The following is a 15,989-nucleotide window of genomic DNA, read 5'->3' on the forward strand; positions in this document are numbered from 1 at the left end:
GGTGTCTGTCCTCCTGCTGGCCTTCCCTCCAAGGCAACGGCTATCCTTGTCAGACAGGAAGTTATGTCAGCCGTATTGGCCTGCACAGCCCGGGTATTGGCCTGCACAGCCTGGGTGAGGGCAGTCACCTCCTGGGCCACACCTGTTGTGGCGTTCCTCAGGTCCCACAAACAGGTGATGACCCCCACGGAGTTGGTGGCCACGTCACCCAGTGACTCCCTCATTGCACCCAGGCTGCGCTCCACCTTGCTCATAGTTTTTTGTATTGCAGACAGACTGCGGGTCTGCCGGACATTGTCCCTCAACAGACTGACCGGCAGACGCACCAACCCCCCCCTGTTTTCAGGGGTCGGCATCCTACTTGCCCCTGAGGCTTGTGGCCTTGGAGGAGGAGTTGGAGTGAGCCATGGGTGCTGCTGCATGTTGGAGGAGGGTTGGAAGGGGCGACCCATGATGGTGGCCTGACTTCTGGGCGCCTGTGGGGTTCCCTCAGGGGATGATTCAAAGGTCATATCTTGGCCCATCATTATTTCCTGCCCAATCAGAATATTGTCATCTTCCTCCCCCTCATCCTCCTCCCACTCAACATCCAAATTAGGGGAGTTGTGGGCACTCCCCTCCCATGGCGAATCCTGCCCTTCTTGGGACTCTGCATGAGCCTGTCTTGGGGGTGGTGCAGCAGCCTGCCCTGATGGGCCTGCAACCTCCTGACCTGATGGGCCAGCAACCTCCTGACCTGATGGGGCTGCCACCTCCTGGGCTGATGGGGCTGCCACCTCCTGGGCTGATGGGGCTGCCACCTCCTGGGCTGATGGGGCTGCCACCTCCTGGGCTGATGGGGCTGCCACCTCCTGGGCTGATGGGGCTGCCACCTCCTGGGCTGATGGGGCTGCCACCTCCTGGGCTGATGGGGCTGCAACCTCCTGGCCATCTGGGGAGGACACAAAACAATCACAGGTTGTTGGATCCATACACTTGGCACATCTTCCCTTCCCCCACCCACACATGCTAATCACCAGATAGAAATTCCAAAAAATTACCTGTCCTCATAAGAGGATCATTGTCAAAGCCAGGCAGGCCCACCACCTGCTGTGGGTGGAAACACTGGGCCACTGCCCATTCCTCCTCACTCATCCTGACTGGGCAGGGTCCCCCTCCTCCAGTGCCCCTGGTATGGGCATGCAGCGTTGCCAGCTTGTTCCGGGACACGCTCCTCAAGTCATTTATTTTTTTTTGAACTCCAGCGATGGTCCCGGGCCCCCCCCCCCCCCCCGCCGCATTGATCCGATCGGTGATCTTTTGAAGGATCTCCTTCCTCCTGGCCGGGGTGGTGGTGTGGCTCTCAGGGCCATGGAGAAATCGCCCAAATTTAATGACGCCCTGAGCAAGTATATGCTTCTCTGCCGGTGTAAAATTTAGCTTCCTGCGCTTGGGAGCCATGACAGACAACACCCAGCAACAGGGAACTCACCCAAAAAACAAACAACAATACACACACACACACCAAAGAAAATACAAACAAGCAAAATTAAATAATATACAGACAGCTACTATAAATTCAAAAACAAACTGGCAAAAAAGGAAAACAAAAAATATAAACAAAACCCAAAAAAAAATATTATGAAAAACAAACAGGCAAACAATCAAAACAAAAAACAAATTAGCAAAAACAAACACCAACTATACCCTCCAACTCCACAAACACTTTTCTCACAAAACAATCTTACCAACAAACACTGACAAACGTTCAAAGCAGAAGCAACTTGCTTTAGGAAGGGAACACAGGGAAATACTTTTGCAATTGAAGTGTGTTTGACTGGGGCTATTTAGACACAGGGCGATCTTCAAACTAAGTACGCTTGGCCTTTTACCTATCTCACTGATTGCGCTGACCAAAGTTCTGCACATGCGCATTGAGGTCCAGATTCGTGCGCGCATGCGCAGTACGGCCGGCACTTCATTTGCATGGGGTCACGGCTCATTACAATGAAGCACGCCCACTTCATTCCCACTTGCCATAACCACGCCTTACGCATTGAAACTTAAGTTTAGGATGGCGCAGTTTTGTGCGCAAATGCACTGAGAATACGGTAGTTACGACACCAACTTAGGGCGCCGTAACTTAAATGACATAAGTTAGATAATCCTAAATTTACACATGGTTTTGAGAATTTGGCCCTGTGCTTGTAAGTCCGCTGTGCAAATACGGTGTGACAAAAAGTATTGAAATGACCGACATTTTATTCTCTAGGGCAGGGATCTTCAAACTACGGCCCTCCAGCTGTGGTGGAACTATACTTCCCATGAGGCATTGCAACATACTGACATTCACAGACATGACTAGGCATGATGGGAATTGTAGTTCCTGAACAACTGGAGGGCCGTAGTTTGAAGACGCCTGCTCTAGGGCGTTAGAAAAATGCCCTCCTAGAACTGGAAGCCATCGCTGTAGCCGTCTTTTGACTATATTGTGGGTGGGAAGCGGTTAATTAAAATGATTGCACCATGTGACAAAACTCTGTACAGTGTATCTGAAGTCAAAGCTAAAAAAAAATAGGTAATGGATAAAACAACTGGCTAAGGTAACAAGCTTTCTGTGTCCTGTTGGAGAGATTTGCATTCACTTGTTGTAATGGAGACACAAGAGGAAATGTGAAGAAATCTTTCCAAACTGATGGGACTCTCTCTTACATAGTTGTTCCCATTGGAAGATTCACCTTCACCTCTTGTTCTGATGGCAACTCTAAATTTACGGCTTTCTTATCACTTTCTGTCCCAGTGACAATGATCACCTGGATCTCCCCAATGGGGACATGGGGCCAGATTCTCGTAGTTTTCCCGCGGCTGTAGCGTAAGCCATTTACACTACGCCGCCGCAACTTACTGGAGCAAGTGCCATATTCCTCAAGCACTTGCTCCGTAGTTTGCGGCGGCGTAGTGTAAAAGGCCCGCGTAATTCAAAGGGGGCGGCTTATATTTAAATTAAGCGCGCCCCCGTGCCGATCGAACTGCGCATGCGCCGGGCTAAAAATAGCCCAGTGCGCATGCTCCAGTTCTCGACGAAAAACGTCAATGGCGCCGACGTGTGCGTCATTGACGTAAAGTCGTATTCAAGAACGACTTACGAAAACGACGTTCCCGGCGGGAAAAGACGGCGCGGACCCGACGCCATACTTAACATGGCATACGTCGGACTGGCGTAAGGTTACCCCTCATATAGCAGGGGTAACCTTACGCTTATGCAAACGACGTACGCGACGGTGACGCGGCACGATTTCGTATCAGGCTCATTTGCATAAACAAATGAGACCTGACCTGAACGTAAACGCCACCTAGCGGCCGGCGGCGTATTACATTTAAGATCCGACAGTGTAAGTGACTTACACCTGTCAGATCTACAGCGTATCTATGCGAAAATGATTCTAGGAATCACTCGCATAGATACACGGGTCAAAAAACAGAGATACGACGGAGTTTCCTGAGATGCTCCATTGTAACTCTTCTGAGAATATGGCCCAAAGGCAGTCTAGTAATGAACTAAGGTTCAGGCTGAACCCACATGATAGCATGCCGCCGGCCCATAAAGCCACCAGCCCATTGTGGTCAAGTTGCCATATTTGGACAATGTCATTGGTCAACGCCGGACAATAATAACTCAATAATGTCACCAGCATCTCTGCCTCTTTGTTATGTGTGGCTGTAGAGTCAGAGATTTCACAACCACAGCTGACCGGGCCTGCGGCCTGCTATCATGCGACAGTTTCCCTCGATTTTGGGCAAACAGGGTTTGGGCCCAAACCTCAGCGCATCAATCCTATATATGGGTTCTCACCATTCCACAATATTACCAAAGCTAAAAAAATATTTTACATACACTTTAAATTTAAAATATATCTATTTCTCTATCACCAGGTTCCACATCAATGCTATAAAGATGGGTCGTGTTAACAGTCTTGGTCCTGAAAATAGCCAGCCAAAACCTGCCACTGTGAAGATCATTTTGGCCAAACATGACAACAACAACAACAGCTACAAGAAATGTCTAAAGGTATCTGAGGCCAAACAAGATCATGAACGTATCATGAAAGCTAAGGTCGAATCTCACTTCTCCTCCAAGTCTCAAACTTTGGACATCCAGAATGGGAATCCACATGAGTTCCACGGAGCACAGACCGACATTCATGTTTCTACAAGAACATCCCATGATGTGGTGACTGAGAAGATGATTGGGGTCCTAAAGGTTTCAAATGTTAAAAGCAGAACATTGTCAACTTCCAAGTCCAAAGGCCAGAAGGAGCTTTTCCATTTCTGGTCAACCAAGGTTAATGGTCAAGAAGATCCCGATCGAGAAATATCAACAGTTAAGCCAAGACTAAAGAGAGAGAACAAAAATGATACAGTAAAACATTCAAGTGGCAGTCCAGCCCCAAGATGTGATGGTGATACAATAGTTCCTGCAATGACATCTCTGAAGAGGAAGAAGAGGGATGAGATTTTCTCTGCCGGTGCTGCAAGACATATTGACGATCATGTTATTTCCATGAGTAATCAGGTATCTCAAAAAACAATTATTTTTACATGTATAGTGGTTTTAAAAATCACTTTAGGGGTAAAGTGTGTGTATATATACACCGATCAGCCACACCATTATGACCACCCACCTAATGTTGAGTAAGTCCCCCTTTTGCCAACAAAACAGCCCTGACCCATTGAAGTATGAACTCCAAAGTTACATCCAAATAAATGGCAGGAACCAAGATTTCCCAGACAAAGCATCATACTCCCTCCACTGGCTTGTGTTTTTCCTATACTACATCCTGGTACCAACTCTTCCCTAGGTAAGTGACATACATGCCCAGCCATCTACATGATGTAAAAGAATCTGATTCATTAGACCATGCCACCTTCTTCCATTGCTCTGTAGTCTAGTTTTGATGCTTAAGCAGTGGTGGCTGGTGCCCGAAATTATTTGGGGGGCGCAAACAAACTGGAAAAAAAAAACATAAATTGCAGCCACTGTGCCCGTCAAACGCAGCTACTGTGCCCATCAATTGCCGCCACCGTGCCATCAAGCGCAGCCACCATGCCCATCAAACACAGCCACTGTGCCCATCAAGTGCAGCCACTATGCCCATCAAACACAGCCACTGTGCCCATCAAACGCAGCCACTGTGCCAATTAAACGCAGCCACTGTACCCTTCAAATGCAGCCACTGTGCCCATCAAACGCAGCCACTGTGCCCATCAAACGCAGCCACTGTGCCCATTAAACACAGCCACTGCCCTTCAAATGCAGCCACTGTGCCATCAAATGCAGCCAGTGCGCATCCCCCGCCCACCCGGCACTTACCTGTCGATGGAGCAGCGGGTCACGATCATCCACGCTCCTCTATGTCTTCTCCCGTCCTCTGCTATTATCGGCGTCCAATAACAGCACTTGTCATTTCAGCCAGTCAGGTGCCAGGTAACAGACCCGAGCACCTGATTGGCTGAGAGGCGGTTCAGTGTTAACACAACGCTGAGTGAACAGCAAACGTACAGCATGGCCTACAGCTCTAATCAGATGCTTCCAAAAAATCCCCCGCCGCTGTAATTCAGGTGCCCGGCGCACGAAAAGGTCTGCGGCTACGCAGCCCCATACACAACAAACCGAGATTTGTTCAATGTTTTTTTAACACCTTTATATCAGAACCAACATTAAAGTGGAGGTTCACCCTATAAAAAATTTCTAACACTGCATCCAGCACCGTGCTGCATATAAAATGTCACTGACCTTTATTTTTTTTCCCCGTAGATATCTTTTAGCCGTGGAATTCACCGCGGCTTCCGGGTAGGGAATCCAGTGGGAGTGGGCGTTCCTATTGACATGCCAATCAATTGGCATGCTAAACGACAGCGCACACAGCGCACACTTCCCGAAAGAAGCTCGGGTCGGCTCGGCTCTATTCGGGATTCCGCGGGATTCCGACGATCCGTCTAAGTTCAAAAAATCATTTCGCGCAAAGCACGGCGGGAAATTTCTAAACGGAGCATGCGCAGTTCAATCGGCGCGGGGACGCGCTTCATTTAAATGAATCACGCCCCCTAATTGCAGATTTGAATTCCGCCACCAGAAATACACTACGCCGCCATAACTTTCGGCGCGCAATCTTTCAAGATTCGAACCAAAGCCGGAAAAGTTACGGCGGCGTAGCGTATCTCTGATACGCTGCGCCGATCCATTTCTATGTGGATCTGGCCCTAACTATGTAATTTTAAGATTGTTCAGATTATTAGGAGTAGGCTAGGACTAACTGAACAATGCGAAAATGAATCTATGATTTTACATTTTGACCATGGATACACTGTTAAAAATTAGACCTCTTATCAAAAGTTGCTCCTAAATCAGGCATCATGTTCTCTCGGCAATATAATAATAATAATTCTCTCTCAATACTTTGACCTGTTTTGCAGACCACGTTGGAAAAGCTGTCTGTACAGGAAATTGTTCATAAAATCACAGTTACATCCAGAAACTGCTTAGAGAAATTAAGAGCAATATGGATCTGGCTTTGCCACAACATCAGTAAGTATCTATTACCTGTATTACATTATGAGTAGAGGCATCTCGGTGAAAGACAGGGTCGTACACAGTTTTATTTCACATTAGAAACTTATGCCGCGTACACACGCCCGTTTTTCATGATGAGAAAAATGCAATTTTTTAAATTGGTCGTGAAAGACGGTCGTATGTACGCTCCAGAGCAAAAAAAAAAAAATTAGAACCTGCTCTATTTTTTCTCGTCGCTTTTTAAAACGGTCGTGTGTACGCTTTTGCGAGGGGGAAAAAATGCGAATGCTCAGAAGAAAGTTATGAGACAATAGCACTCGTTCCACTCGTTCTGGTAAAACTAGCGTTCGTAATGGAGATGGCGCATTCGTCACGCTGTAACAGACTGAAAAGCACGAAGACTGAAAAGCGCGAATCGTCTCTCACCAAACTTTTACTAACACGCGGTAACACGAAATTAGCAAAAGCAGCCTAAAGGGTGGCGCCATTCGAATGGAACTTCCCCTTTATTTTTTTTTTAATTATAACATTTTTTATTGTTGATTGCATATATAAAGTATAAAAAGTGGTACACCAATTTGCATAGAGTTAACATACTACATACGCAAGCATACATTCCCCCCCCCCCCCCCCCCGTATCTCTGTGTTATTATGATTGAGTAAAAAAGCCTCTTAAATTCCAAATTGTTTTCCCTTATATCCGCCCTCCCCCCCATCGCCCCCCCAACCCTCGCCCACCCCTCCACCCTCCCATCACACCTTGAACCAGTTTTTTTTTTTTTTAGGTTAATTTGTTTCATTTAGATAAATCCTCTCCATGTAGGGGTGTCCAATAGCTGGTTAAAATATATATTTATTTTGGAAGACTTCCTCTTCTTATATAGAACAACCCGTTATGTCTAGCCAGGGTTTCCACATCCTCACATATTTTCTATAGTTGCCCTGTCTAGTGAGTGTCACTCTCTCGCTCCAGATCATTGTAAAGGAACTTCCCCTTTATAGTGCCGTCGTACGTGTTGTACGTCACCACGCTTTTCTCAGCATTTTTTTTTCATGAACGTGTGTATGCAAGGCAGGCTTAAGAGGAATCACAACAAATCACGTCATGTTTTGTTACATGACATGAATAACGCTCGTGTGTAAGAATTTTGGGACCATTTTGAAGCACAGAGGCTTCTGGGAATTGTCTGCTATACTTTTTTCTGTTATGGTTCAGACTTATTCAGCATGGTTTATATTTAAGGGAATACATTTTATTTTCAATTACGTTTTATAGGTAATGCTATAGGAAACTTGCTTTGCAGTGCTATACAAAGGTTGCACTTTACTGCTCATTCTCACAATGCAAGTCTGTGAGTCAGTTGACTCACTAAAAACAATGCACTCCCTTTGGGGCTGATATCTTATCTCAACAGATGTTGAAGCTCAAAGTGAAGGTTCACCCGGAAATGAAAATTTTTAACATTAGATTCATGCTCATTTTGTCAAGGGGAATCGGGTAGTATTTTTAAAATCAAAGCAGTACTTACCATTTTAGAGATACATCTTCGCTGCCGCTTCCGGGTATGGGCTGCGGGACTGGGCGTTCCTATTTGATTGACAGTCTTCCGACAGGTTTCCGACGGTCGCATCTATCGCGTCACGATTTTCCGAAAGTAGCCGAACGTCGGTACGCAGGCGCAGTATAGAGCCGCGCCGATGTTCGGCTTCTTTCGGCTACTCGTGACGCGATAGATGCGACCGTCGGAAGCCTGTCAATCAAATAGGAACGCCCAGTCCCGAAGACCCATACCCCGAAGCGGCAGCGAAGATGTATCTCCAAAACGGTAAGTACAGCTTCGATTTTAAAAATACTACCCGATTCACCTTGACAAAGTGAGCATCAATCTAATGTTAAAAAATTTTTTTAGGGTGAACTCCCTCTTTAAAGCCCTGTATACACGGGCTGAATATGTCAGGAGACAACAATCAACGGCCAACATTCGGCCTGTGTGTATGTTGGTGTGTTCGACAGAAGCCAGGCATTTGGCCAGCTTCTGTCGGATGTGCATGCTTCTGTCGGAAAACCAGCAGCCGACCAACTCCTGGTCAGTGTTCTTAGCCAATGACAGCGGGGGAGATAGCTGAACGGACCTCGCATTGGCAGTACAGCGGCTCTGACTGGTGCTGACAGTTTATTTCATTCAACCCTTAGGGTTGAAGTAAAAAAACAACGATTAAGCTAAATACCTGAAAACTATTTATTTTATCCATAAATTGACCCCCCCCTCCAAATCAGTCAATACCACAGAAACATCATCATAAACATGTCCACAGATATACAATGAGTTACATACCGATACCACCATAAACATGTCCATAAATATACAATGAGTACCATACCGATACCACCATACACTTGTCCACAGATATACAATGAGTACCATACTGATACCACCATACGCATGTCCATAAATATACAATGAGTACCGTACTGACACCACCATAAACATGTCCATAGATATACAATGAGTACCATATAGATAACACCATAAGCATGTCTACTAATATACAATTTGTACCATACCGATACCACCATAAACATGTCTACAGATATACAATGAGTACCATACTGATACCACCATAAATAGGCCCATAGACATACAATGCGTACCATACCGATACTACCATAAACATGTCCACAGATATACTATCAGTTCTGTACTGACACCATTAGAAACATGTCCAAAGTTATAACAATGAGAACCATACTGACACCGACATAAACACCATACATATACTGTTATCATACCTGGACATTTTTGGAAATCAGTGGGCCTAAAAATAGGGGGGGGACAGAAGGTGAAGTAGTGGATGGAGTAGGTGGTGGGGTTAAAAGTGGGGTACCCAGTGAACCTAAATTGTACATAATAGGCTGAAGGACACTGACATCAGTTCAGGAGTGCCGCAGTATTGTTGAGCCTTGTGCCTTCTCCAATGATATTGACCTGAAGCCTATGCTCCTTTTACTCACTCCATATTGAGAGTATCTTCTTCTCTTCCTCCCATGCACTCCTATTAATTCATTTGTGTGTTCTGTTTCATGCCCTCCCTCGTCATTCCTCTCCACCCTCATGTCAGCAATCAGTCTGCCAGGAAGGCAATGTTACTTGTGGTGTTCCCTCTTTCCTCTCAGTTTGCAGTGTTCTGTTCTAGAAAGAAGGTGGACGGTGACAGAGCCATCCATTTTCATGGTGTGGGAGGGCTGGCCACCAGAACCAGAACGACTGATAAATGCATCATGCGGCCAGGCTGCCTGCACCATGGAAACACATTATTCTGTGGTCCAGCCACCTAGTCTGGATAATGTGACTACTTTCCTGCTCCTCCTATGAGCATTGTTTATTCACACTTGTTTTCAATGATGAAAGCCTTACTTCAAAAACGAATTCTTGGTGTTAAAGTCCCAAAAGAAAGCCATTAGATTTATACTGTATATATATTGGGCTAGATTCAGGTAGCCGGGCACATTGTTACGGCGGCGTAGCGTATCGTATTTACGCTACGCCGCCGTAAATCAGAGAGGCACGTGCTGTATTCACAAAGCACTTGCCTCCAAAGTTACGGCGGCGTAGCGTAAATGGGGCCGGCGTAAGCGCGCCTAATTCAAATGAGTATGAGGGGGGCGTTTTATGTAAATGGGTGGTGACCCGACGTGATTGACGTTTTTTACAAACGGCGCATGCGCCGTCCGTGTACATATCCCAGTGTGCATTGCTCCAAAGTACACCGCAAGGACGTATTGGTTTCGACGTGAACGTAAATTACGTCCAGCCCTATTCGCGAACGACTTACGCAAACGACGTAAAAAATTCAAAATTTGACGCGGTAACGACGTCCATACTTAACATTGCGTACGCCTCATAGAAGCAGGAGCAACGTTACACCGGAAAAGCCTTACGCAAACGACGTAAAAAAATTCCGCCGGGCGCACGTACGTTTGTGAATCGGCGTATCTAGGTCATTTGCATATTCTACGCCGAAAACTACGGAAGCGCCACCTAGCGGCCAGCTTAAATATGTCAGCGGAGGAAGCCTATTTTTTCACCGTATCTGCCTTTGAGAATCGGCGTAAAGATACGACGGTGCAGATTTGAAATTACGGCAGCGTATCTGGAGATACGCCGCCGTATGTTGTTGCTGAATCTAGCCCATTGTATACAAGCTTCTTTATAATTTCCAGAGTACCTAAAAAATTCTTAGCAAATTGCTTAGCAAAGGAAAAAGACAACCAATAGATTTCAGGTAACAACCTTAAACTTTCTGAGGCCACTTCTCTTAAAAGAGCTTAGCTACTGCAGTCAGGCAGTGACACTGGGCATCTCCAAGGACCATTAGGACAAAGAAGTTAAATGATTTCACTGTTCATGTCTCCGATGATTGTCTTTTAATAGGTTACGACATTGAAGGATTCCTTGGGCGCTCTCCAAAGCTATACAGAGTAGAAGATGTCCTGGAGTCCAGAAAAGGCGTGTGTGCCGGTTACGCAGGACTGTGCAAAGCAATGTGCAGGTTTGCTACTGATCTTCATAATGAGTATTTCTGGTTTGGTAACAACAGTGGAAGAAACTGAGTTGCTTTTCCGGAGGCCAACACTGACCCTGATCCTCAAATGCCTCCCATTCATGTGGTTGTATTTAAGATTTGTTATCAGAAGAGGCGTTTTGCTAATATAGTAACCCCTTTCCCCCTGGAGGTTTGTGGGGATCCCCAGATGTTAGGTAGGCTGACATTTAAAACGTACCCCAGGGGTGAGTTCATGGTGAATAGCAAGGGGCTTCAGGCATTGGGTACCAGTCACGTTAACCAAATCAACTGAGTTTATTCAGCAGCATTTCTAGGGAAAGGGTAAAGGTTTAGGGCAGGGGTGCCTCATGGGTCACATGTGGCCCACGGAGCCCTTTGATGTGGCCTTTGACCTCCTGCTCTGGGATGGCGATTTGCTACCCCAGAGCATCAGCATTGTGCATGGAGCCTGCTCCACTCATTGTGGGTCACGACCGGTTACCAAGTCGCTTAAGTGGCCCTCACTCTTCAAAAGGTTGGGCAACCCAGCTCCAGGGCATCAGATACCCAAAGTTCTGTCCCACACAGACTCCGGTCTCCACTCTCAGCTTTACAAAATATAAGCCTTTAAGCCGAGAGTTTCTGAAATTTAGCGATACCTTTTCTGGTGAGTAGAGGACCCTATCCATAGTCCCAAGTGAGTTAACAGTCCTCTGTGAGAGTCCAGCTTTACAGGACACCTCCTCCACCAGAGCTTGCTTGCTTTTCCCTTTTCAAGACACGACAGCCTTAGCCATAAACCCCGGTCTTGTCTCAAGAACATGTGTTGGCCCTCCCTAGGCAGCCAGCCTAGGAGGACAGCCAAACTGACAGCACACCTCCCCAAGCCCAAGAATAGAGATAAAGACCTTCTCCCTGCAGAGTTAAGCCACATATTTATACCTTTCCCCTGCATGCATAATGGATACTAAAACTCCCATTGATTGGCCAGGTATAGACAAAAATATTCCTAATCCAGCACTATTGCCCTCCCCTCTGTATTACCGGAGGCATTCCTTAATAGCAGACAGTCAGGAGTAAGCAATCAGGCTGGAGTTCAGGAAGCCTAGCTAAGACAGAACCATCCATAAACTGAGCACTAACTGCATAGAGGTAGGCAGTAATAAACTTGATAAGACATAATTACTTAAGGCAGGGTGGCTAAACTGATAAGTGTCTTTTACCACATGACGCAACGTTTGGGATATTAACAACAAGGATGCCCATGAATAAGTCACGTGTCCAGTGACGATACGCGTGGGGGAGGAGCCTAAGTGACGCGATTGATGGGAGATTCGTCCCAGTGAGGAGATCGCAAAGCACTGAGCGGCGTTTGACTCTACAGCTGAGCCTGATTGACCTGAAGTGTATCGTGAGTGCAATCGCTGTATTGCAGTTATCTATTTATCTTTTTCAAACGTTATTTGCACCATTTTGGTTTCTCTTTCTCCCTTTATGAGCGGTATTTGTCCTGAAGGAAGATACAAACCTAGGGGGTGAAGTGTGCACACATTGAATTGCCTATTATAGGATTCCTCATCACAGGATCGGTTTGCTTTTTTCCATAGTGATTGTGCAGTGTGTTTTTCCATGGAGGTTTTATGCTGACCTATAAACGGTATTTTTGGCAATAGCACTTATCATCCCTTCAATTATATTCATTATTAATGTTTATTTGCACCTTGATACCCCTTATTTGAATTATTTGGGGATCTCTTATGCACTATTGTTTTATAACAAGTTAATATTAGCGCAGCACCATTTTTTTCTTTATTTCACGTTTGGTTTTGTACACCTTTTTGTGTTTGCAGCAGTATTATTTATTTATTTGTTATTTATGGATTTTTTTGGATCATTTTAGTAGTAGCGCTGTAGTACCACTTTGACACGATGCCTGTGGAGGGACTCTCTAGGTCAGTGGTCTCCAAAGTGCTGCCCTGGGGACAGATGCGGCCCTTTGCTTTACCTAGCACTTGAGGCATTATCCCTGCCCCTAACACCAACAATGGGGCATAATTTCTACCAGTGACACCAACAAGACTGACACCAAGGATGGGGCATTATTCCTGCCACTGATACCAACAATGGGGCACTATTCCTCCCACTGACGCCAACTATTTCTCCCCCTAATACCAAAGATGGGGCATTTTCTACTCCCACTGGGCACAGTCCGGCCCCCCTAAAGTCTGAAGGACAGTAAACGGGCCATTTGTTTAGAAAGTTTTTAGACCCCTGCTCTGGGTCATGGAATAGCTAGTAATAATTAGTCAGAGTGAACATTAGTCAAACATTTTGCTTCTCATCCAATGCTGATGCATGTTCCTGACACTCAGAGCCGAGGAAGCTACCCAGATGAGAAGCAAAACGTTTTCAACATTACAGCAAAGGTCCAGTTGAAGGTGAATAATTATTACTAGATACAGTAATGAGGACATTTTTGCAATAGCTAAAAGGGTTTGTTAACCCACTAGGTTAAAATTACATAATCCTCACTATGTATTAATGTAATGTGCCCTGTGTCTATGCCTTATAAAAATAATGCTGCAATATATACCTGTTTCAGAGCTTTGATCGGCAGTCACGTGATCCGTCATCTCTCTCCTCTCTCGGCCTGACAGCTGCAGTGGGCGGGGCCAAGGATCCCCCGCAGGAGGGGAAGAGGAGAGAGGTGGCCTTGCGCGCTCCAGCTGTAATGCGAGAGAAAAAAGAGATGGCGGATCACTTGACCGCCGATCGGCGCTATGAAACAGGTATATTTTTAGAAGGCATAGACACAGGGCACATTACATTAAAGAGGAGTTCCACCCAAAAGTGGAACTTCCGTGTGACGGTAATAGAATGATATCCCCGTCAAACATTCCCTTCTTCCCATAAAGAAAATCACCCAATATTCCACAAGGAGGAATATTCCTGGAATCGCCCAATAAGCCACACATGAGCCAAAGCTTACTGCTGGAACAAGACACTTTAATGGCAGCATGCTGCTAGGTATATATGCAGTTTACAAGCTAAATCCTCAATCAAAGAACTATGAAATCTCCACCCCCTTTCCACACACAGTGGGGGCTCTCATACAGATTATAGGCAGACACTTTGGCGCCGACTCTGAAGACACATTTCTTTAGATAATGACATCAGTGAAGGTAATTACTAGTTGTAACAGAATACGTTATCTAGACAGCTTGGCCCCGCATATAGAAGAGGTAATTACCACAATGAAGCAATCTGAATAATTAACATGAGCCCCTTCTAATCACAGTAAACAGTAAACACAGGGCTTCTTCACACAACACACTAGATCAATTACCCTTTAACATACACAGCATTACTAGCAGGGAGAATTAACTGAAGCATATCCTTCACATTCCGCTTAATCCACTCCTCGCCCCCTTACATGCCACATTTGGCATGTAATTTTCTTGGGGGGAGGAGAGAGGGGGCTTAAGGAGGAGTGGGACTTCCTGTCCCACTTCCTCCTTCCGCCAAGGGGCCACTAAGGCGATACGTCATATAGCCTTTTAGCGGCCCCTCCTTGTAGGCGATCACCTGGGACTCGTGACAGGTCCCAGGCGATCGCCTGTCCAATCAGGGAGCGATGCGCCATTCGCTCATGCGCAGTGAGTGCCCGGCTGTGAAGCCGAAAGCTGTCACAGCCGGGTGCCCACAGTTGTAGTGGAAGCGCCTGCGGTGAAGGGGGGGACTGGAACGAAGCTCCCAGCGGCACGTCGCTGGACCGTGAAACAGGTAAGTGTATGTTTATTAAAAGCCAGCAGCTACACTTTTTGTAGCTGCTGACTTTTAATAAACATAAAAAAAAGACTGGAACACCCCTTTAATACATAGAGAGTAATTTTAACCATAATTTGAGCAGCAGGAGGGGAGGGTGGTGGGGAGCAGAGCAGCATACGGAGCTGAAAGGCAGGGAGGGAGGGGGAGAGAGCACAGGGGAGACAGAGGAGAGCTGTGGATGACTGAGGCACGTAAACTGACCACGGTGTCAGGGTTCAGCAGCCATGATACACTGTGGTCAGTGTACAGGGGGGAGGGTATAGCCAGGCAGGATCAGACAGGGAATTGGAGGTGATAGAGGGGTCCAAATGACACAGCACAAGCACTGTGCTGTGTAACATGCTTTAAGGGAACAAGATTTTTCTTTATTTTTTTCTTTGGGGTTAACAAAGACTTTAACATATAGGCCTGACAAGTATATACAGCAATGACTAAACTGAGAATATGAGAATAGAAATGGAATCAGCCTACACTTTAAAACAAAGGAATATTATTCTATTCTTATTAATAGAATGTGTTCTTTAATGATGCCTGCTTGACATCTGACACAAAGTTTGCACTGTCGGGGCTCAGTTTTCCAAAATCACAGTACATGCCGTATATCGGGGAGTCATGATGTTATTGTACAGGATAGATTTGGCCCCGTACCAAGTTTGGCTAATTAACTGAATGGCATCGGCGCAGGAGGCGGCCTCACAGAGACTGTGTGGGTTACACATGTAATTAGCAAACATTGTTAAAGGATCACTGAACTCAAAGAGAAAAGAAAAAGTTGCATTATGCAAACGGAGTACTACTAAGAATAGTCATAACACTGTATGCCCAAGTCTATTTGCATCTGCAGATTAAATCTGACATTTAGGCACAGCCTACTGCTGGCTGCAACTGTAAGCAAAAGCGGTAAAACATGTCATTTGGAGAAGCACCTCCTAACCCCCTGCAGTCACAGCTAGACAGTGGCCTCCCTCCTCCCAGGTCTCCAGCCAGTTGCTGATCCCCTTACTTTCCACAGTTCCTCCCAAAGTGCCACCCAACCTGCCATAGTGGCCCGTGGTGCCAGTCAACC

At 46.1% G+C, this 15,989-nt stretch overlaps 1 protein-coding gene across 1 annotated transcript in view; it reads left to right on the forward strand.

Annotated features, from left to right (window-relative positions):
• Nucleotides 1-3,915: 3,915 nt before the first annotated feature.
• Nucleotides 3,916-15,989, forward strand: part of LOC120924546 (kyphoscoliosis peptidase-like) — a 31,315-nt gene continuing 19,241 nt past the window's right edge. The window contains exons 1-3 of the mRNA XM_040335513.1: nucleotides 3,916-4,552; nucleotides 6,454-6,565; nucleotides 10,984-11,101. Of these exons, the coding sequence (XP_040191447.1) occupies nucleotides 3,935-4,552; nucleotides 6,454-6,565; nucleotides 10,984-11,101 (848 nt within the window). The 5' untranslated portion in view covers nucleotides 3,916-3,934. The remainder of the gene's footprint in view (nucleotides 4,553-6,453; nucleotides 6,566-10,983; nucleotides 11,102-15,989) is intronic.

Source organism: Rana temporaria, chromosome 1, assembly GCF_905171775.1.
Source record: "Rana temporaria chromosome 1, aRanTem1.1, whole genome shotgun sequence".
Lineage (NCBI taxonomy): Eukaryota > Metazoa > Chordata > Amphibia > Anura > Ranidae > Rana > Rana temporaria.